The sequence below is a fragment of the Anthonomus grandis genome, chromosome 3, assembly GCF_022605725.1.
Source record: "Anthonomus grandis grandis chromosome 3, icAntGran1.3, whole genome shotgun sequence".
Classification (NCBI taxonomy): Eukaryota; Metazoa; Arthropoda; class Insecta; order Coleoptera; family Curculionidae; genus Anthonomus; species Anthonomus grandis.
This window is the reverse complement of record NC_065548.1, coordinates 46,619,364-46,642,549: the sequence shown is the minus strand read 5'-3', so window position 1 is coordinate 46,642,549 and position 23,186 is coordinate 46,619,364. Positions and strand designations below refer to the sequence as shown.

At 36.1% G+C, this 23,186-nt stretch overlaps 1 protein-coding gene across 2 annotated transcripts in view; it reads right to left on the bottom strand.

The window, feature by feature from the left end:
- The window catches only part of LOC126734220 (anoctamin-3-like), a 151,599-nt gene that overhangs the window by 27,129 nt on the left and 101,284 nt on the right, over positions 1-23,186 (bottom strand). For both annotated transcript variants that reach the window (XM_050437756.1, XM_050437757.1), the window contains 4 exons: positions 17,310-17,461; positions 15,160-15,365; positions 15,003-15,102; positions 6,374-6,540 (listed from right to left, as the gene is read on the bottom strand). In XM_050437756.1, the coding sequence (XP_050293713.1) occupies positions 6,374-6,540; positions 15,003-15,102; positions 15,160-15,365; positions 17,310-17,461 (625 nt within the window). The remainder of the gene's footprint in view (positions 1-6,373; positions 6,541-15,002; positions 15,103-15,159; positions 15,366-17,309; positions 17,462-23,186) is intronic.

Sequence of the window (23,186 nt, the reverse complement as noted above, 5' to 3'; positions counted from 1 at the left end):
CCTTATGGTTCTAAAATAGTTGTTTTATGATTTCAATATCCTTCTTCTCTATTCCGATTTCTCGTTGTCTTGCTAAAAGTAAATGATGTTTGACATTATCAGAATTGAAAGTTCTTTAGTAATCAATAAAATAGAGAAATACTTGTTGGTCGTAGCACTTTTGTACTAGAAGCTTAAGCGAGAACAAAACTTCTGTGGTTCATAATCCTAACGAAACCGAACTGTCTCACTACTCGATTCTTTACATCTTTTATGTATCCTATGATTAATTGTTTTAAGGAAAGCCTTAAATGCATGGCTAATAAGTCGACAGTCCTCATACTGCTTGGGGGTACTTTTTTTAGGAATGATAACAAGAAGTCATAACAAAAGTCGATACCAATCCTCCGATAGTTTGTGGAAATCATATATTCTGTTAAATACACATGTTAAATGGTGCATATCCACTTGTTTTAGCACTTCAACATATAAGTTATCATGTCCTAGTATTTACCGTTCTTGAACAGTGATCTACTTCGGATCTAATGGTCGTTAAACTGCTCATTTGAATATGCAAGGCTTCCACGTTGTCTTCTCGGTTATCGTGAAGAAGGGTTGTTATATATTTTAACCAAGTCTGATTAATTTCTTCCTTACTTATAATTAGTGTTCCTACATAATTTAAAAGTGATGTCAACGGTTTATTTCTGTTAATGCCTGTTATTCGTTTTAGTTTTTTAGGAGAATTAAAGATGTCATAGAGTTTGTGAGAATTTGCAGCTTCTTTCACCTAAGCGTTCTTTTATTTTGTTTTTTTTATTCGGTTATACTCATTATATTTATCAATTTGGTTTTACACTAATCGTCTTTGGTCCATTAGGTCCAGTATTTCTTCTGTCATCCAGTGTTGGGGCCAAGGACAACTTTTGTGGCCACATTTATGTAGGTTTTAGGCCTTTTCCATATTTCATCAGGATCGTTCGAGTTTTTGAAGTTCGGCTCTTATGTTTTCCCTTGTGTCTAATTTAGTTAGACTTCGTATATTAGGTTTCTATGTTTCTATATAATGTTTCTTGATAGACAACTATGTATTCTATGTACTATGTACATAGATGAATGTATTTTTGACAACGAGCTGATGTTCCTAGCTAAATTGAATTAGAATATTTTCACGCTCGTTTCACTTCTCTAATTCAAAAGAGTCCGTTATCCCTATGATAGATCCGTTTTTAACCTTAGCATTGAAGTCGCCGAATACGACTGTTATTAGTTTGTTAGCCTTAATTCTTCCGAGCAACTCTCTTAGATTTTCATAGAATTTCTCAGCCTCAATGTCCGGTCTTTCTGCAGTTAGTATCTACATCCGTATTAAGCTGATACTAACCGATCTAGTTTCTATCCATTTGTTGGATTAGGATGAATCCTACTCTGTTCCTGTGATCTGAATTGTCTGAGTAGTAGACTATTATTTGGGCATTTTTGCAATTCTAGTCTATTTATTTTTTTTATGTTTTTTTCAGCTTTCCGGAATTCATACATACTGCAGGTGTTCCATGTTTTAATAGATAATTTTATCATGTCAAGCTAAAGGATTTTTAGCACCCTCTGATGATTCAACATCTACCCAGAACCCAAGACATTTTTCGACGACTTATGTTGAATTGCACGTATTATTAAAACAACAATTAAAAATAATAAGATCACTTTCATAAGATCACCTATAAACAATGACAATGTTAGAAAACAGTGTCTGCAGATTTTATCAAAATCAAGAAGAAACCTCTAAGCAAGTGCGAAGGAACGGTAAAACATGAAGCCGTCCACTGAAAGTGGTTAATAGATGGATAGTTATAGCTTTATGCACACTAGGATTTGAAAGACACAGAAACGAAAGTCAGAGTCTAGTAGATCTATGAAGGAGCAAGTCTTATAAGTAGAATGCCGCTGGGAAGGGTGATCATACAATATCATAAAAGCGACACACAAAAACCCATAACTACTTCTGAACCCTTGAAGGAGCCTATGTGAGTCTTATTTAATTTAAGTTATATATTGTTGGCATTCCACATGTTATATAATGTTATATATTCATCAGGTCATTGCTTTTATAAAGGTAGTAATGTACATTTAAGGAACTGTCACTCAAGTTACAATTATTAGAGAAGTCGACAGGGTTGGATCTCCTTTGAGAAAATTTGTGTCAAATTGTGGTATAACTCTTTTTGATTAGCTCAAGCTTTTCCGTGCTTTGCTAGTATCAAAATTGCTTGGTTAAAGTACTTTGCTGTAGCTTTGTTTTAAATGTCTCAAAAAGTTTTGTCCTGTTCGTCATAATTGTCGTAAAACTCCGAGAGAAAACATGCCAATGCCAAAGTAAGTATATAGTTCTAATCTGTAGATTTTGGTCAGTACATTTCCAGAGGAAAAAGATGAAATTTCAACCTGTGTGATAAGTAAATCATACCATAAGACAGTATTCTAAGACTGATCTAATCAGCGAGTAATAAACGAGTCTGGTGGCCTCAACTGAAAGATGATTACAATTTCTAATGACAAAGTAAGAGTCCTCGTTTACTACGTTTATTAAATAACGGATTGCAGGTTTACTTTGTTTTTTATTAAAAGTCAAAAGTATTTAAAATGGGATTCGCTATATCGCTTAAGTCAAAAACTTGAACAAAAGACCAATAGTCGGTCATATTTTGTGCGTTATCAAGTTTAACTGGATCCTACCGACTGCGCCAGTTAAATGATAACTCCAGGCCTTTTGTTTTTTCAGAAACAACTTTATTTAAGAACGATTACAATTAACCTAAGTGATGTAAAATGGTGCTTATAGTCGGGTTGAGATTTTTGTAGTCAGGCTCTGCAAAACATGATATTGATATATTTTGTTATTTTAAATAATTTGTTATTAATAGAGTTCAATAAATTATAAAATTAAAAAAAGCCAAAGGGAATGAGTATCTCAGTACTTCCGAGCAGGCGAACCTCTGCATCAGGTGAAATCGTTTTTGAAATGGAATGTCCAGCATGTTTTTCGTAATACCGACGCAGTGCTAACTGAACATCTATATCAGGCGACAGACATCTGAAACATGGATAAAACAGAATTCTCGACAGTGCCAAGCAAAATTAGAAAAGTGATTTTCGAGTGAGGCTTAAGAAGAGTGGCGCAAATCTCAAGAACGAAAATCTATGGTTATAATGGCTCTAGTAGTAAATGCTAAAGGTAATTCAATAACATCGTTTTTCTGGTACCCTAGAAACAACATGCACTTTGAATTAATAGAGAATTCATCACCTGTGGAAGTTGGGTTTGCAAAAGAGTTTTGATGGATGCAGCAAATAAGTTGGTTGAGTACATAAACTTTATCGATAATAAACCAAAAGCCATAAAACAATCACCCAAAATGTTGCTGTTAGGTAATCATACGTCGCATCTTTCCGTCAAGGCATTGGATATCTCTATTGAGAACTATCACTCACTATACCCTCATTTCCCTCTCACTATACTTATTGCTGACAACCCTTAGACGTTTCAGTTTACGGTTTCGTTCAAGCCTACTACAAATTTCAATGTAGCATATGGGACAAGAATTACGCTGGCAATGGCCTGGAAGATTAGACACAATCGAGAACTAGTCCGATCCACCTTGGACTTGGCGCTTATGCCTCGGAATATAAAAGATTATATTTTCGCCTATTCTGACTTTGTTTAAGCTGTATTTAGTGGAAAAAATAGGCGTGTTCTTGAGAAAAACGAAGTAACCAAAGAAGATTTAAAGCGCTTTATAATGGTCAGATACTCTTCGGTTGGCACGCATGCAAAAGTAGCGAGTTCTGAGTCTTCGACATCTAAATCATGTAAGTCTGACTTTTCTACTATTTTCATCGATTGGGTCTGTGCAAGAAAATAAAAGAAACTAACCATGCATAATGGAAAGAAAAGTGCAATATTAATCTCATCAGAGAACCCTGACAAATTGCGAGAAAAAAAGAGAAACGGTGTCACGTTCTAAAATATTAAAAAAGAAGCTTACCAAAGAAAACGCAAAAGCAACTTTTTTCAAAGATGAAAAATGTTGGCATCACTTACTTGGAAAAGATGCCTCCCTATACTCGATTTTAAATCGCAATATTTCCAGTTCATCTGAAGTGTGCAAAACTCACCAAGAGTTACTTCAATTGCCAAAATTGTGAATCTGAGTAATGGTCCATTTCCACTTCAGAAGTCTGTATTGTTGAACGAATAAATAATTCAAACAAATAATTGATTTCATATCAGTTCATAAAAGCCCAGTTCAACTTTTCCAACCAATCCAACAGTTTTTTTTTTGTAGTTCTTGAACCCTCAGTAGTAAGATACTCTATCTCTGGTTACCCACTAAAACTTTATACTAAACTTTAAACTATTAGTTCTCTGCTCTGTTGCACTATAGGTTCACTATTACATGCTTAGCTCTATTGCTTCTAGGAGGTCCAGTACTTTGACCAATGGTGTGGTTCTTTTCCTTTCTGGTTAGGGTTTGGCTTAGCCCAAGACTGTCGTCCTGGTCTAGTTGAATGATAGGCGTTTCCTGCAGAGTGCATGGCCTGTGAGCGGCTCTGCTATCATTTGCAGTTATTGCCTGGAGTTGTTCAGTATGTTCTCACCCTTTCTAAATGGCAGCTTGTCCAACAGTTATTTGAAAAGTTCCAGCTTTGGCAGTTATGCCCAGTAGTTTAAGTGATTAAATTCCAACTAGTGTCTGATATCCCTTTTTCAGTTGCAAGTTAAATTACCTTGCTTGCGGCACCATGGTTGCCCATGTTCTGTGAGAGGATTATCTCTGGTATGTTTTGCTCTTAGAGATTCTCCCAACAGTTTTTTATAGTCTTTGACCTAGTCCGAAACTGTCCTAAGTGTCCTTGTTGCTGCTTGATCTCCTGTAAAGATTGCAAAAATTTGGCCTCTTGGCGCCTCTTATCAGTTGGACAAGTTGGACATATCAGGTTTGGATTCCTATTATGTTTGTCTATAGGTCTGTTACTTCCAGGCCCAGTCCTTTCTCTAGTACTCTACCCCAATCTTTGATTGTATGGCCGCAGTATACCATACTGAGCAGCCGCCTTGCCGAGGTAAATTCTGTTCCCAGTGCTCTTTTCCTCCTTAATTACAAAAAGTTTGTCTGGCTATGTGACCGCCGTTTTGTCTATTTTTTGTGCCACTCACCTAAGATTCTGTATCTTATCGAATATAGCACTTTTGTTATGATCGTTGCGCTATTCGAGACCAGCCTTTTTGCTCCTGATATTGCTTAGATTGATATTGCCTTAGCCCTGTCAGGTTTTCTAGGGCAGCAACAGGTATCGTTGAAATCGTTCCTACTATACTCAGATATGCTGTTTTTTGTGTTTTCTTGAGTATCTGAATAATCATCCTTTCTACCGCATGCCACTATATTGGTATGTAATGATGTGTTTCATCATTTCAACAATTGGTTCCAACCCGGACTACCTTTTTTCATTCTTATTTAGATGCTCGTTGTGTGGTCCGATGAAAAACTTCCTTGTTATCGACTCCTTATGGTATGCTAAGTAAATATAGTAATGGGTATCGGAAGATGTTTGACGCTCAACCTTTAACCTCTAAAGATGAATCCAAAGAAGAACATGTTATGGTGAACTTGACAAAGGAGCAAGTAAAAAATCGCGCTTCACGCAAAGTCTGCATTGTCTGCTGACGACGTCGAATAAGAAAAATAACCAAAAATGTTTGCATTCAATGTTCAGAAAAACCAGGACCTGCTGTGACAATCACTTCGTAGATTACCACAAGTAACAATTAGTAAATAAATGTTTTTATGTCACTTTGTCTATGTTTTTTTTGTTTTAATAAAGCATTTGCTTCATTAAATATGTTCTTAATTTGTTTTGTCTTTTTAAATATCCATATATGGATATCTGGTATAGCACTGATATCCACCACATGCATATTCTGGTATACTGCTAAATTTTAGTAACGTACCACCATTTTGTTTTTCCGTTTTGAGAAACAAAAATTTACAATTAGAATCAGATATAAGTATACAAATATAATTTATAAAAGTAAAAATGGTGTGGTATGTGTGATACACTTTTGAAATTGCAGCTGGAGTGGAAGGGGTTAAAGGCAAAAATCAAGGACTTAATTATAGATATATTATTTTTGATATTACTACAGGCATCAGGAATACTTCTTGATTTAGAGCTACGTAAGCTTCAACCATCCATAATATACGAATGTAGTCAAAGTCATAAATGACGCGTTTTCATATTAGACAGAAATATTGACCAATTTTTAATTTAATTAGTACAGAGAAAAGTTGTTGCAAGTGTCCCACCCTTGACGATATTTCCCTAGATTTCTTACCTCAAACACAAAAATAGCTATTAATCTAAATGTTAATATCCTATAATAATCGGATGATTGCTTGTATTTTTCGCTGTCCTCTGGTGGTTTATAATATCCTCTAAAGTAGCAATATTCTTGATAATTTTTTACATGTTTATACATTGGATAGTCTTTGGTTGCATATTCTAAAACAAAAGTAATAATATTTAATAAAGAATCATAAAAATAATGACGAAAATATTTTTGAAAATAGCTATACAGAGTGTCCAAGATAAGGATGTCTATCATGGGGAACTCGGCAGCTATAGGAGATACAAGGTTAATTAAATTAGAGAAAAGTTGCGCATTTTAGAGCCTAACAATACGCCATTTAGAAAGTTTTAAAATTTTGAGTAGTTTCGGATATATTCGAGAAAAACCAAAATTTGCCGATTTCGTTTTTATTTTTTTCTGGCGTTATTTAAAGAGATTTGGAAAAACAAAAGACACTTTCTCATGGTCACTTTTTAAGCTCTAAAAAATACCATTGCGAGATTTTTCGTACGACGTTTCGTTTCGAAGAAACCACCATCAACTTAATTTTTTTATATGGCGCATAAAAAAAGTACACCCTGTATAAAATAGCATATTTTATTACGATTATAACGATGTATAACGCAACATGTTCATACAATATTAAGAATTAGATTTTTATTAAATTCCGATGGTTTTGATGTAGTAGGCGGTGAAATGATGGCGCTGAGTATGGTGTGGTAGGATGCTATTACTGATATTTTGAAATACTAAATAAAAATCACGTTATTGACAACTTAAAAACTTTATTTATATACCGTCACGTAGCTAGGTTACGTGATTATTTTAAAGAATTAAACACATTATTAAATTAAAAAACTATAATGTCTAGTTGTATGCAAACCGTCGTCGACGGTTGAAAGTCGCAATTGAAAGTCGGAAACCGAAAAAAAATATAAAATCGAGATAAAAAAGTCCGTATTGTAAAAGCATGTCGTGACAAGCGGCTTGCAAATGCGCCAGAAGAAAATTCATATCCACCGCACACCGTTCCGTTCGTTGGTACTTTGTGCTGCAAGTGCACGAGTGAGGTGATAAAATGCTAAAGAATATGAGCCGCTGTATCTTATATCTTCCCGTTTTTCTATGGGTTTCCATCCTATTGGATGCACGCGTGGAATAATTTAGAAAATACATATAATATAAATTAAACGCCATCATCGTCTTAATACAGTCGTTTGACAACATTTCAGTCCCCTTAATAAAAACCCACTTCATCATCATAATCTTCTGCTGCTGCTGGGGGGCGTGGATGCGTAAAAGGTCTTTGCATTATTCCACCTTAAGATTCTTCCTTATTAATTCCTTTTTTCTAATTAGTACCAATAAAAGTCAATCTGCTTAACATAATTAGGATCGGATTATCGAAATCCGGATATGCAAATGGGGTGAGCCAATACATGCACACCGGGCGAGACCTGTTCCGTTGACTTAGGGAGGTACTACATCAAATTATCAGATTAGAAACCGCCGCTAATATGACAGGTACTCGTTATTTAAAATTAATATTCAATTATTATTACGGCTATTGTATAAAGAAAGTCTCATGGTAAATGACCCTTTTCAGTGTCAAATTTATTATGCAATTTTTACAAAAATTCGTGGATTATTCCAGGCAGTGGAAGCCATTTATTAATATGGGGCTATTCTTCCCCGTGGAGGGCCGGGGTAGAATAGCCCTCCGGTACGCTCTGCCTGTCGTAAAAGGCGACTAAAAGAGCAACCCCTTTGGTGGTAGACTTAGGCGGCGTGAAGTGGTTCCATGGAACTCACGTTTCGCCGCCATGTCGATGTGTCCGGTTTCCAAAGGGGAAATGGAGAAGAAAAATAAATGCATGATGGCGCCCTCACAACCAAAACTTTCTGGTGGTAAACTCGCCTCCCATTCGGATCTCCGGGCGGAGGCTGGTCGGGGGAGTCCATCAGGCGGATCTAAAAGCCTAAAAATCAATTTCTGCAACATCAGAGGCCTAAACACGAATATTAATGCAGTACACCAACACCTGCAATCAAGTAAGCCTCACATTCTAGCATTGGCAGAAACAAAGGTGAAACCTTCAACAACAAATGTTCACCTCATTTATCCTGGATACGATCCAAACACCCGATTTCGACTAAACTTTGGATTGGCAGTATTTGTCAAGAAGGATTTGAGTTGCCAGCGGGAGAAAACGCTTGAACCTATGGACTTCGACGTCATGTGGTTCAAAATAATAGCCAGTGGTGCCACGAAATTTATCTGCTGTATCTACAGACCATCAAGCGACACCCAATATAGACGGCTCTTTTTGAACCTGGTTGATTGCATTAACCATCTGCAAATTGACTACCCAAGCGCAGAAATCATCGCCATGGGTGATTTTAACGTTCACAATATCAACTGGCTGCGCTTCTGCAACAAGAACGACGATGAAGGACGAGAAGCTGAGCTATTTGCCACCATATGCGGGCTTACGCAGCTTGTGGAGGAACCTACCAGAATCCCCGATCGAGACGGCGAGTTCGCGAGTCTCCTAGATCTGGTCTTGGCTTCAGACCCTGACTCATACACTGTATCAGTACATGCCCCCCTAGGAACATCGGACCACAAATTGATAACAGTCTCTTGCCAGTTGGAGGTTAAAACGCAGGATCCTCCGATGCCGTGGAAGGTATGGCACTATAAATCAGCAGAGTGGAACCATCTTCGGGAATTTTATCACTCATTCCCTTGGAAAGAGGTCTGCTTTAGAACCAATAACATCTCAGAATGTGCAAACCAAATTACAGAGACGATCTTGGCAGGAATGGAAGCTTATATCCCTTTTCTACTAAATGCGGATCAAACAAAAAGCAATGGTTTAACCTGAATTGCAAAAAGGCAGTAAACACTAAAAACACAGCATATCGCAAATGACATCAACATCCTTCCATCGAAAATCGGAGGAACTTTTTAGCCTCCAGAAATAGCTGCAAGCGAATTATTGATGAATGCAAAGAGAGTCACAACAACAGGATCAAAAATAAACTGCTAAACTGCCCAAATGGAACAAGATCTTTCTAGTCGGTATCGAAAGCCGTTAGTCAAGGATTTGCTAAGTCGGCCTTGCTACCACTAACAGCAGATGATGGTTCTATCGCGGTAACAGCAAGGGAAAAAGCCTACTTACTGGGTAAACTCTTTGCGTCCAATTCTACTCTGCACTCGCAAGGCAAAACACCGCCATATTTGCCAAGGGTGAATTCATCAATGAGAGAAATTTCGTTTCCCCAACGAATTATAAAAAAAAATCTTAAAAGCGTAGACACCAACAAAGCTTCTGGACCCGATGGAATTCCAGCCCTAATACTAAAACGTTGTGCAGACGAATTGACTCCTACCTTATGTAGACTGTTCACGGCATCGTATAAACAGGGCCAATTTCCAACAAGCTGAAAAACTGCTCGAGTGCAAGCTGTACCCAAAAAGGGTAAGAAGACGATGCTTTCTAATTACCGCCCGATCGCACTAGTTCCAGTAATATTGAAGATTATGGAGAAAGCAGTCAACCAACAACTGTTAAGACATCTGGAATCATCTGGACTAATTAGCGATCATCAATACGGCCTCCGAAAGCTTAGATCCACCGGCGATCTTCTGGCTTACGGCACACACTTGTGGACGGAGACCATGGAGAAGCACGGCGAGTCCCGCTCAGTCGCTCTTGACATTTCCAAGGCATTTGACAGAGTGTGGCATGAGGGACTACTAACCAAGCTCTCCTCAATCGGCATACAAAACTCATTATTGAATTGGATCAAAAGTTTTCTTGAACAACGAACAATCCAAGTAGCCGTTGATAGATACCTCTCCGACAAATTTAACATTAACGCTGGAGTATCTCAAGCTTTTCTGTCCCCCACCCTTTTCTTGATATATATCAACGATTTGCTAGGAACCACTGTCAATCCAATCTACAGCTTTGCGGACGGTAGCACACTTATTTCCACATTTAAGTCCGCCAAACCAACGACAGCCGCAAGTTCTCAGAATCTTAGGCAGCAACAAGTAGCTTCAACCAACAACGATATTAGAGCAATCTTGGAGTGGGGCGGTAACAATCTGGTCAATTTTAACGCTAAAAAAACGCAGGCTGCAGTATTTACGATGAAGACTAACCTTGGTGGCCCGGAGCTGGTTATGGCAGGGAAAACATTGCCAATGAAATCATCTTTACAACTTTTAGAAGTCGAGGCCACCAACAGTGTGTCCTGGCATGACCACGTTGCCGAGGTCGCCAGGGCTGCTTCCAAAAAACTCGGAGTGCTTTTCAAAACGAAAAAACTGTATACACCAGAACAGCTGCTGACTCTTTATAAAGCTCAAATACGCCCTTCCCTCGAGTATTGCTCGCATGTCTGGAGCTCTGTACCCAAGCATAGTTTAAACCTGCTGGATTCTATACAGAAGAGAGCTATTCATCTTATCAACAAACCAGAACTGACAAAGAGTCTGGATAGTCTGGAGCACAGGAGAAAGGTGGCTGATCTCTGTTTATTCTACCGTTATTATCACGGTAAGTGCTCCTCTGAGCTGGCAGGCCTGATTCCACCCAGGGCTGTTCCGGCAAGAAGGACGCGTCTAGCAGTTGCGGCTCATCAACATCGAGTCCACCTGCCTACCCCAAGGACGTCGCTGTATCGGGACACGTCGCTGTATCGGGACTCATTCATCTGGAGAACATCTTCTTTGTGGAACGGGCTTCCACCTCACATATTTCCCGACGCATACAACCTACAGCGATTCAAGATAAACGCCTACAAATATCATCGCGCAAGCACCACTCCAAGAGTGACATAGGACTTTCCTCTTGTGCTTGTGTTTACCATAAAAAAAAAAAATCCAGACAGTTGAATGGATTTTTTATGTCTTTCAGGCATATTCGATTTTTGATTAATTTGACTTTCCAAGTATTATTGTTTACTAAATCGTTTATGTATTAACCAGTAATATTTGCCTGAACACTGCTATCGACTTATACATAACCTCGTTTACGTAAAATGCAACTGCACAGCGCATATATTTTTCTTAAGTAAAGAATAAAATGATTGTGGCTACATAATTTTCAAAAAACGTTGTAATAGTATAGTAATATTCATGCAAGGGTTCAATAGTGTAATTTTTCTTTAAATCGCCAAAAATTTTTGCCCAACGATTTTAATTAAATAAAAGTAAAAAAAAACACAGTGTAATTTATAATAAATAATTCCCATTTATGCATAACTTAAATGGGCATGACTTACTTTTTCATTTATTTGCTTTTTTATTATGAATTGATTAATTATATATTATATTATATTATATTATATTAATTAACCTACTAGAAACCCAAGAATACTAATTTAAATGATAGTAATAAATGTTCAAACAAATTACCATTATTCTCCTAAAACAGATAACATCTTTTGACAGTCGAGTTTAAAAGACTTCTTAATATATCAGGTGTAATGCTTCAAGCATATCAATGAGAAGTTTTGGAATAGCCCCAGAGAAAAAAGTGGAACGGAGTTATATCTGGGGAACGAGGAGGCGACGGAACTGTTAAATGTGTTCCTATCCATTTTTCCTGAAATCTGTTCGATAGATACTCTCGCACGATTAAATGAAACCAACAGTTTCTAACCTTGGCAAGCGGTAAGTTGTCCAAGGATTCTTCGAAATCGCGTGTCAATAAGTTGCGATACCGCTCCGAGGTAAGGGAATTATTGTAAAGAAAGCGGCCTATTAAATCTGTTCTGTATTTATGTTTTTTCAAAATGAAATGGACAGTAGATTTTGGTATTCCAGTAGTATTTTTAATTTTTCTACCAGATATTTCTGGATTTTCAGTTACAGTTAATACCATATTATTTTCTTTTTCTTCATTGCAGGATTTATTTCTTGACAATACTGGCTTCTTAAACGCACCATACTGCTTAAGATTGAAAACCAATCGTCCGAAAATTTTTGTACTAGGTTGTTTTCTGTCTGGATAGTTATTTAAACACATACGACCAGCTACAACGGCGTTGCTGTAGCATATAGGATATAACATTTCAACATATCAAACTTTTCCTCAGGTAAAAAAGCGTCTTCCATTTTGTAACAAAAAAAACTAGCAACAAGACGCAAAAACACAATGTCAACTAAATTTATCTAATTATATAGATATATAAAACAAAATAGAAATCTAAATTACATAAACAGAATGTTAATCACCTAAGACCATTCCACAAAAGTTATCATCATGTAATGATCTCTGATAAAATCTTGCGAAGGTACCTGACTTTTCTGACCATCCGGCCGAACGTCTAATTACGTCTATCCCTACACCCCTCCTAGCTGCCGCTGATGTAGAGGCGTACCTGGTACTATGCGCGGTGAACACTTTTGTGTCAATGCCGCTCTTCCCGAGAATATCTTTAACCCATCGAGATAATGTTTGCGATGAAGCATTTTTGAACGGCTTTTTGTGAGTTAAAAACAGATGGTTTGTCTCAGCGTTTCTTAGACCCCGCGTTTTCTGTAAGTATAATTTCAATGTGCTTGCGACACATATTTGTTTATTATTTTTAAAAAATGGTATAGAAATATTTGGTTGGCATTTATTTCGGCCAGATGTTTTTAACCTTTTTGGTATTTTAATGTTTAAACCTTCAGAAGATTCTTTAATATTACAATGTTCTATGCTAGTTATGGATTGTAAACGTTGTCCCGTTGCTAGGAGTAAAAGGACTACAGCCTTCTGAGTTAAATTTTGCAAATTTATTTTTTCATTGGTTTGTTTCTCTAAATAATTTAGAACGACTGAGGGGTCCCAGGTAGATTCATATTTAGGTAAATTCGGCCGGAGTCCATAGATACCCTTAAAAAATCTTTTAAGCCTAAAGTTAGAAAAATCATAACTAGCTATTTGCCAGATTGCCGCTCTATACGAGTTCAACGTCCCAAACGAGTAACCCTTATTAAAACAAACTGATAAAAATTTGATTAAGTGTTCAGTGGACACTGAGAAGACATCAATCTTTTGTTTTTGGCAAAAATTCCACCATTCCACAGGCAGAGATAGCGGCTCCTACTTGAGTCTGTAAAAGAGCTAGACGTATGTCTCTTCGTGTTGCTGATTCCGAGAATGCCGCTTGGACCACCTCATTGAGCCTAGGTGGGTTCAATTTATCACAATTCTCAAGAATAGGGTATGCTTAGATTAAAGAATCTCGGTCCTCTGTAGATAAACCTTGTTTAAGGATTGCCATCCATCTATCTGCTAGGTCTTGTTGAATCTTAGGACTCCTGTTATCGGACTGAGCTAGATTGGGACCTAATAATGATAGAACGTCATCTCCCAAGGTAACAGAGGGAGGATGATCGTCAATATTTTCCATCACATTCGAGCTACTTGACTCCTCGTCTGAGGAAATAATTCGCCGAAATCTCTTAATGGGCACTGGGGATGTACTGCGAGAGCTCGATTCTGAACTATCAGAAGAACTTACAGATATCGTCCTACGTTTATAACGTGATTTTTCAGACTCACGGTCTTTCTTTCTATGCACACGCTCCCGGCGTGAATCATCGGAATCATGTTCACGACATGATTCAACCATCCTTTTCAAACGTTTTTCCAATTTCCTAATCTCGGCTCTTTTAGATACACTCACTTTCACTTTTGGCATAATGCTATATTAAACGCGCGAAAACCACGCGTAAATTTCACTAATTTCAAAAAAGGCGAACCGTACCGTCTTGTGCGTCCAACACACTATAAAGGAATGACATCGGTTGACAGGACCAGTTCAGGTGCCGGCGGAAAGGTATTTACAGCCTTTTTTTTGATAGTGTGTGTTAGAAGCAGTATAAACGATACTACAATATGTACCCTATGTACGAGTCGAGGCATGTAATATAATTAAAACTATTTACTTCACTTAAGATAAACAAAAATAATGGTTATAATAAAAAATTACTTTTACATTTAATTTTTATTTAATTCTGACATTTTCTCAACGTCATTATTTCACAGCCTACTACATCAAAACTATCGGAACTTAATAAAAAATCATTTTTTACAATTTAAATATTGTAGAAACATATTGTGTCATACATCGTTGTAATCGTAAAAAAATATGCTATTTTATACAGGGTGTACTTATTTTACGCGTCATATAAAAAAATTAAGTTGATGATGGTTTCTTTGAAACGAAACATCGTACGAATAATCTCGCAATGCCATTTTTTAGAGCTTAAAAAGTGGCCATGAGAAAGTGTCTTTCCATATCCCTTTAAATAACGTCAGAAAAAAATAAAAAGTAAATCGGCAAATTTCGTTTTTTCTCGAATGTTTCGGGAACTACTCAAAATTTTAAAACTTTCTAAATGGCATATTATTAGGCTCTAAAATGCGCAACTTTCCTCTAATTTAATCAACCTTGTATCTCCTATAGCTGCCGAAATCCCCATGATAGACATCCTTATCTTGGACACACTGTATAGGACAAGTTACAATTACCATACTATGTAATTATTTAAATTGTGAAAAAAACCTAAATATTATATTTAATTAAAAATTAAAATTACTTGATAACGTGGTATTTAAATACCCAGCCAAAGAGCGACCATGGGATAACCGATGAATTTCTTTTGGAACCCAATCACTATTAAATGCTATCACAAATGCCTAAAAATATAAAAATATTTTGTTAATAGATATCAAATTAATTTGGGTTACCTTTACGTTCATAGCCACTCCAAAGTAACTCAAGCTACGTAGAATTCCATTCCAAGCACCAATTCCGGATTTTGGTATAGGGACTGGTCTTCTGTGCGACTTAACAAATTTATAGGCATCTGTCCTAAGTTCGATTAAATTATTCAGCAAAGCGCAGAGGGCACCAATTGGAAAGGCTTTCGAAAAAAAGGATACCATTCCATACCTAATAACTAAAAGTAATAGAGCTATTAACACTTTCCACTCCAGGTATCCACCATTTGGATATTTTTATTAAGGCCGGCATATATCATGATATCTACATATGAATATCGTGCCTATTAGATTGCAAATAGATTTTATATGATGGTAATACGAGTATTACTATATTATTTCGTTTGATATGGGATATAATATTTTATCCCCACCAAAATAAACCGGTTCGCAGAGTTTCATGCACTTGTTTGTTTTTGTTAGGGTCGAATTAGCCTCGCAGAAGAAAGTTAGTTTTTAACGGTTTTCTGCGTACTTTTGTCTTGATATTCTGCTAACACCTTACAAAGGACATTATGGACGTGGACAATTATTCTATAAGCGATAGTGATGATTAGGAATACCAATTGAGTAATAATTCGATGATAAGTGACTCGGATTCTTATTCAGACACTGACGAAGATGAAGAAATTGAGAATGTGTTTATGAACGACTGGCAACTTTTAGGTGATCCGTTTCCCGATCAACTACCTGAGCAAGTAAGAGATTTTTCGTCTGACTACGACTTTCATCCTGCAATTGATTGGCAAGAATGTCTGAATGAATGAAAACCCAGTGGATTGCTTTGATTGTTCTGAGCCCAAATATTGTATCTAAATTATGCGAATGGACCAAGAATAGAGCAGAAATATATTTCAGGACAAATAATAGAAATAATGTATTTGATCTTCAGTGGAAGAAGCATGAAAAAGAGGAAATGTATATTTTTATTGCACTTTATTTTCTCACAGGACTCACTAAATGTCCTCGTATAACAGATTATTGGAGTAAAAGCATATTGTGTTGAACCAAAAGTGTTTGATAAAGCAATAATAAGCCGATGCAGATATCTATCTATCTTAAAATTTATTAGATTTTCTTCTCCGGAAACTGCTAAGGCTCGAACTTCCATGACTAGACTTGGCATTTTTATGGCTATGCTAAAAGATAACTGCATAACCTTAGTGGACCGGAGCAGTTTTTGCCATTGATGAATACCTAATGTTATACAAAGGTAGAATGCATTTCCGCCTGTACATAAAAAGTAAAAGAACCAGGTTTGGAATAAAATTTTTTGCATTATATCCGAGTGCTCAGCATCTTAGAGGTTATTTTAGGAACTTTTGTCCATATAGGCAAAGATAATTTTGAAGTAACACATACCAAGCACTGAAAATTTGAGAGTTTCTGAAAGAATAGTAGTTTATCTAGCTCAAAACCTACTAAACAGTGGGTGTGGGGGTGAGAGCAATAAATTTATGAGAGAAAAAGGATAATAAAAATGAGCATATTATAGGCTGTTGTTTCCTTTCTTCTATATACTTGAGCTGCCCGTCACTCCCGCTACCGGCCGGTATTTTCGATAATCGGCGAGGTTTTACGGGATTAGTTAATTAATTTGAGTACTAGTGAAGTATACATTCAAATGCTTCAAATACATGAAAATGGTTTCCTTTTAAGTGCTTGTCCACTCCTCTCACGTCTGGTTCCTCATTTATTTTTTGGAGGGGAATGAGGAATTTTGGTGTTAGCGAGCAGACATATTTTTAGATATAGGGGTCATTTAAAATTTACTTAGAGAAGTGAGATTAATATAAGTATTTAAACAATAACTGCAAGTAATGCTAATGCCATTACTGAACAGTGGGTATTAAGTTATTTTGGACAACTGGTATACTTCGGATCAACTTTTAAAAAGACATTAACCTACTAGTTAAAATTGTGTTGCATTTATGTATTACAGCGAAGAAAATGTTAATAACTCCTAGCACTTATAGTAAATAATTTTTATTTATACGATTCTTCAGGCATTGCACATTTCTCATGTTGAAAATGTTAAGTCAAAAAAACTTCACGTGTCTAATAAAACAACCGTTTTCACCCACTACATCATATATTTTTAAATGAATTACTTTTATACTTACTCATTTCCGAAAACTCCGAGGTAACAGAAAATCGAAAAAGTGGCTCTAAGAAAAATTCTTCTTCCCATTGAGGCAAAGTTACTACATCAACTTTTTTATCTTTTTTCTTTCCGCATATTCTTTTAAAGAGTCGAGTAATTCCTTTTAAGATTCTATAATTAAAATTTAAATTATGATTGAATCGTAGGTCTATTTAATCAATGATATTTTTTAATTTGATTAAAAACTTTTACTAAAAGAAGTCTAAATATATAAATTACAAGAAAATGAAACTTTTAAAAAACATGGGCTTTAGTAAGTTATACAGTGCTTTTCTTTAATGTCTCCCCCCCCCTTTTTATTTTTTTAACGGATCAATTCAAAATATTGAAACTTCAGGTAATGCAATTGATGAATGAATACTATGTTTTAAAGCAAAATTGATAGATGAAAATTTCAAGATGGCCGCTGGGCGCCATCCATGGAAAAAAATTAAATGAAAAGTGGTCTTATGGCACATCATTTTGAAGCTTCTGACGAATACTTTATAAGCCTAGAATATAAATGTAATATCTTTACCTACTACAGAATTGTGGTACATTTAATAATTACCTGAATACATTAACATTTAACATGAATAAATACATTAAGTTCAATTGAGAAGATACTGAAAATGGTTGCCTTGAACTTCTTGACACAAGAACAGTCGGTCCGAAATTTCACACCGAACATTTTCAAATACACTAACATCGATATTTCTATAAATATTCGTTATTGCCTGTCGTAAATCCAATACTGAAGCAGGTTCAGTTTCGTACATCTTTTGCTTCAAATAGCCCCATAAAAAAAAGTCAAGAGGTGTCAAATCTGGCGAGCGAGCTGACCATTCCGCAGGTAGAGTTGTTACAGTGGAACTGGATCTGTTCTTTTGGAATAAGTTTCAGCGGGCTATTCCGCGTACCTATTACCAGTAATCAGAAATACCTGTTCCGAGTGCGCCAGTACATGTAAAATAATGATGGCGATTTCTGTTTGGCGATTTGGTTTCGAATAATACGAATCAGTTTCAATACTCAGATTGTCAAATTAGTTCTGACTTGGCGATTTTGCGGACAGTGTATTGTTACTTGGTTTTATTGAGTCAGTATTTATTTTTAGATAATAGGTATAGGTACCTTTATTCTAAAAAGGCGCTAAATTTACATCAAAAGAAAGGTTAATGGCAAAAAATATTAAATAAAAATAAACAAAACTAAATAATACAAAATATGTATTATTTAAAAAAGTAACAAAAACAAAAATTCAAAAATAAAAGAGTAAAAATTTTGGAATTTTTTTTTGACTTTTTCTACTTACAAAATTTGGCGGTAAAGTTCAAAAATAATAAATTTTCCAGATGTTTTACCTTAAGGCGACGGCGACGGTCACTTAAAATTTCACCTGCTTTTGAAAATAAACTTTCACATGGGACCGACGTCGCAACAGCACATAATTTTTGTTTAGCAAGTATACTTAAATTGGGATTTACAACTTTACAATTTTTTAATTATTGTCTTGGCAGATGTGCTCATGTCAACTTTTAGAAGCTCACTGCATACATCTTAACAAAGGGCCCATTTTTCCAATGTCAATTGAGGAAGATTAATATCGAGTATAATAGCTATTGTAATCCGTACAGCTTTTTCTAACTCAATAAATTGCTCGACCATGTAGTAGGTGGAGTTCCACCTCGCAACGACATCCTGTAGATGTTTCTTAGGGGTTCTTAAACCAATATTCTCCTGAAACTTCATTAATCATACTATAGTTTTCACTTTCTCTAGAGTGCCTGCTACTTCGATGAGTGAATCGCGAACTAGGAGATTAAGAGTATGGGCGTAGCATCCGAAAAACTTCTATCCCAGCCCATTTGTAATGGCACTTTTCACATTGGCCGCATTATCAGATATTGCTAAAATATTTTTTTTCAATACCCCAGTTCTCTGCTATGGTTCTTAGTTCCGCATTTAGATTAGCACTTGTATGAGACTGATCAAATACGGCACATTTCAGAAGAATGGTTTGATTATAAAAATTTTTATCTATGAAGTGTATTGTGACCCCAATAAAGTTTTAATTGTTTGCGGAAGTCCAACAATCTGTTGTCAAACAAACTGCCATTACATCTTTGACCAGCTCTTTACGTTAAACTGAACATTGTTCGTAAATACTTGAAATTATTGTTCTAGAAATTACCGTCTACTGGGAAGTTCGTAAGATAGATTTAGGGCTTTGGTATATTGCCGAAACCCTTCATCCTCAACTACGCTATATGGCTAAAAATCTTTATAAAATTGTTTTAATAACAAATCGTGAATTTTTTTCTTTGAGGCTGTATTCAATCTTTTGGGCACAAATCAGGAAATTTTTGACTGATTTTTTTAAAACTTATGGTTTCCTTCTTACTTTTTTACTATGTGGCACATAATACTTGTACTAGATGAGCAGGTGGATGTCCGTTGGCTGTCGGTGTCTACAAAAGCTAAAAAATACAGAACTAAAAATACATGCAAAAAAAAACTCGGCGCCCCTTCATTCAATCACTCTTTTCGGCGGAAATCAAAGTGACTGCCGCGCGCTATTCAAAATGCCGCGCATGCTGCAAAAATAATAAAATTTAAAAACATAACCGCTAATTTATCGAAAACCTGTGATACCGCCACCAGCGCCACGGATGTCTTGGAATTTATTTGTTAGGAATAGGTTGGAGCTGTAATAAGTATTTGGAATAGGTTTGCATGTAGAACTGGTACAGGTCGGAATAGGTACATTAAAAAGTTATTCCATAACATCTCTATCCGCAGGTCCTCGACGGCCAATCCAACAACCGGGAAAATTGTTATCTAAATAGTGCCGAACTTGTCTGGAGTAGTGTGGTGGAACTTCACCTTGCTGAAATACAATATCCATATCGAATTCATTGGGATTCGCTTTGACAATTTTGGTGATTAGAGAGTCAATAGTATTTTTCAGCATATTCAAATACAGTTCCCCTGTTAAATTTTGTTCGATGAATAGAGGCCCCACAATATGCTTATCCAATATCACTGCCCAAACATTTATTTTTTCTGGATACTGAGTATGAGTTTCTCGGAAGACGTGAGGATTAGTGTCACTTCAATAACGACAATTTTGTTGATGAACATTATCTTTAGGAAAAAATGTACATTCATCACTAAAACAAATATTATGGAGATAGGTAGGATGGCGTGCAATAGTTTCCGTCATAGTTTTTTGTATAGATTTTTTCATAGAATTTGTACGGATGATACTTATTCCTTTTCACAGGTCTCCATAGAGTAGAAGGACAAACCTCATATTCATTCGCAATGGAGGAAGTTGATTATTACCAACGGATGGAGAAGTTTGATTATTGATTATTATTATTAGGAACCGTGAACAACGTGAAAGTATTAACAGCATCTTTTTGTGTCCACATTTAATGCCACTTTTTGCTAAGTTTAAATTAACCAATAAAATCTATTTTTGTTATAGTATATATGAGTGATGTTAGCAACCTGTTAGTTCATCAGGACACCTTGTAGAACCTTTAATTATTGAATAAACAGTGATTTACTTTGAACAATAGCCTCTATTGTATACACAACAATAGATAAAAAGTAACAATATATTGGAATTTGTGGCTCGGACCTCGGCGATCGGACGCGAAATCAGGAGGCAGCAGACTATAGTCCAGTCAAATTAAAAGTAATATCGAATTTCCAACTGCTGGGAAAGGAACTTAGAGATGTCTGGAAATAAAAAGTGTGGAGCCTGCTCTTTGGCTTTGGGTGATGATGAAAAACTATTTATTGCATGCGACAGCTGTAGAACTAGAATCCACCTAGTAGAAAAATGCTCTGGTTTGTCTTCCTCTGAAATTCGAGCTGTTGTGTTGCAGAAAAGACTGCTTATGTATTTTTGTGACACATGCCGAGATGCTTTTAAAAGTGTTCCTATGTTTGTCCGTAAATTTGCTCAGATGGAAGAAGAAATAAACTATCTTAAAAATAAGATTGTTTCTTTGGAGAATAGTAAATCCCAGGACATTCCCAATTCAGTTTGTTATGAGGTCCAACAGCGTTTGGAAAGAGCAAATAATCTTATGATTTACAATGCTCCAGAATCTACATCGACTAATTTGAACGATCGTATATTACACGACAAAAATCTGGTTCAAGAGGTATTCCAGAAGCTAGGTCTGCAGCAAGAAGTTGCAACCATAAGTCGTGTACTTAGGGTAGGTAAAGTTTCTAATCGCACTAGACCGGTTAAACTGATATGCACTGCTACTACTGTTAAGACGGCCCTTAAATGTAAGGGTAAGCTTCGTGGGATGCCATACAAACTGTCTAATGACCAGACTAAGATGGAACAGGATGCATATAAGGAATCTAAGAAGTCTTTATTAGATAGAAAATCTGCTGGTGAGGAAAACCTGATTATTCAATATCGTAGAGGTGTTCCAGTGGTTGTAGAGTCCAAACAAAAAAACTTGCTTCAACCCCATTAACTGTGTTTTACCAAAATGTTGGAGGTCTTCGTACGAAGATTCAACCATTACTCAGTAGTATTATGTCCTGTTCTTATGATATAATTATATTGGTGGAGAGCAATTTGAATGACAGTATTGTAGATGCTGAACTGACGTGCAAGGGTTTCCGGGTCTTCAGATGTGACAGAAGCTATCGAACTAGCAGTAAGTTGAGTGGAGGTGGTATTCTGATATTTGTCAGTGATAGTATACAATCACAGTGCATTTCTATTCAAAAGGACCGTATTGAGCAAATTCTGATTCTATGCCAGTGTAATGGGACTAAGTTCATTATTGGTGGTGTTTATATACCTCCACAATCACCTTGGGATACTTATATCTGGCATTGCCAAACCATGGAGTGTGTTACTACTCAATATGCCAATCTAAATGTATTTCTGTTTGGAGATTACAACCTATCAAGGGCTGCATGGGGCAATGACGAGCATGGTCTCCTGGTTCAATGCCCAAGAGGTGATTCAGCTTTAGATGTTGCACAAAGATTTGGTTATTTAAAATTTTATCAATGTAACTTGATTCCTAATAATAGAAATAGTATTAGTATTTTTAGATCTGGTTTTTTCTAATGTTAAGGATTTAAATGTTCTTAAAGCTTCTGACCCTCTTTTTGAAGCTAATATTCATCATATTGGATATGAGTGTCATTTGGATATTTTAACAGCAAATAACTCAATTTTTTCAAATCTAGCTTATGAAGAATTTTTTTATGATTTCCGAAACGGTAACTACAATGAGCTTAATATCTTTCTATCCTCAATTAATTGGAACGAGTGTTTATCTCATAGTGATCTTAACTTATCAATCAGCGTTTTTTATGAATATCTCTCTATGGGGATTGCATATTTTATTCCTTTAAAGAAATATAGAACTTCCTCATTTCCTAAGTGGTTCTCCCCTGAACTTAGAAAGTTAACTAGAAACAAAAGGAGTGCTCATTCATTATATATGAGAGATAATACAGACGAAAACTATATAAAATTTTCTCGCCTTAGGTCTGAATGCAAACGTATGTCTGATTTGTGCTTCCGACAATATATTGAAGGGAAATATATCAATGATAAGAGGTCCAATTATACCCTTCCCAATACCCTCTTTTATGGTGACAAGCAAGCGTCCAGTGGTTTGGATATTGCAAACATGTTTAAAGAATTTTACCAAACTGTTTATTCTCCTGGTATTGATAATAATCAGCTGCTAAATGGTCCCGCTAATGGTTTAAATTTAAACATTACTAAGATCCTAACATATGATATATTTGAAGGTATTGGCTCACTCCCTAACAAGATTACTGCAGGCCCAGATGG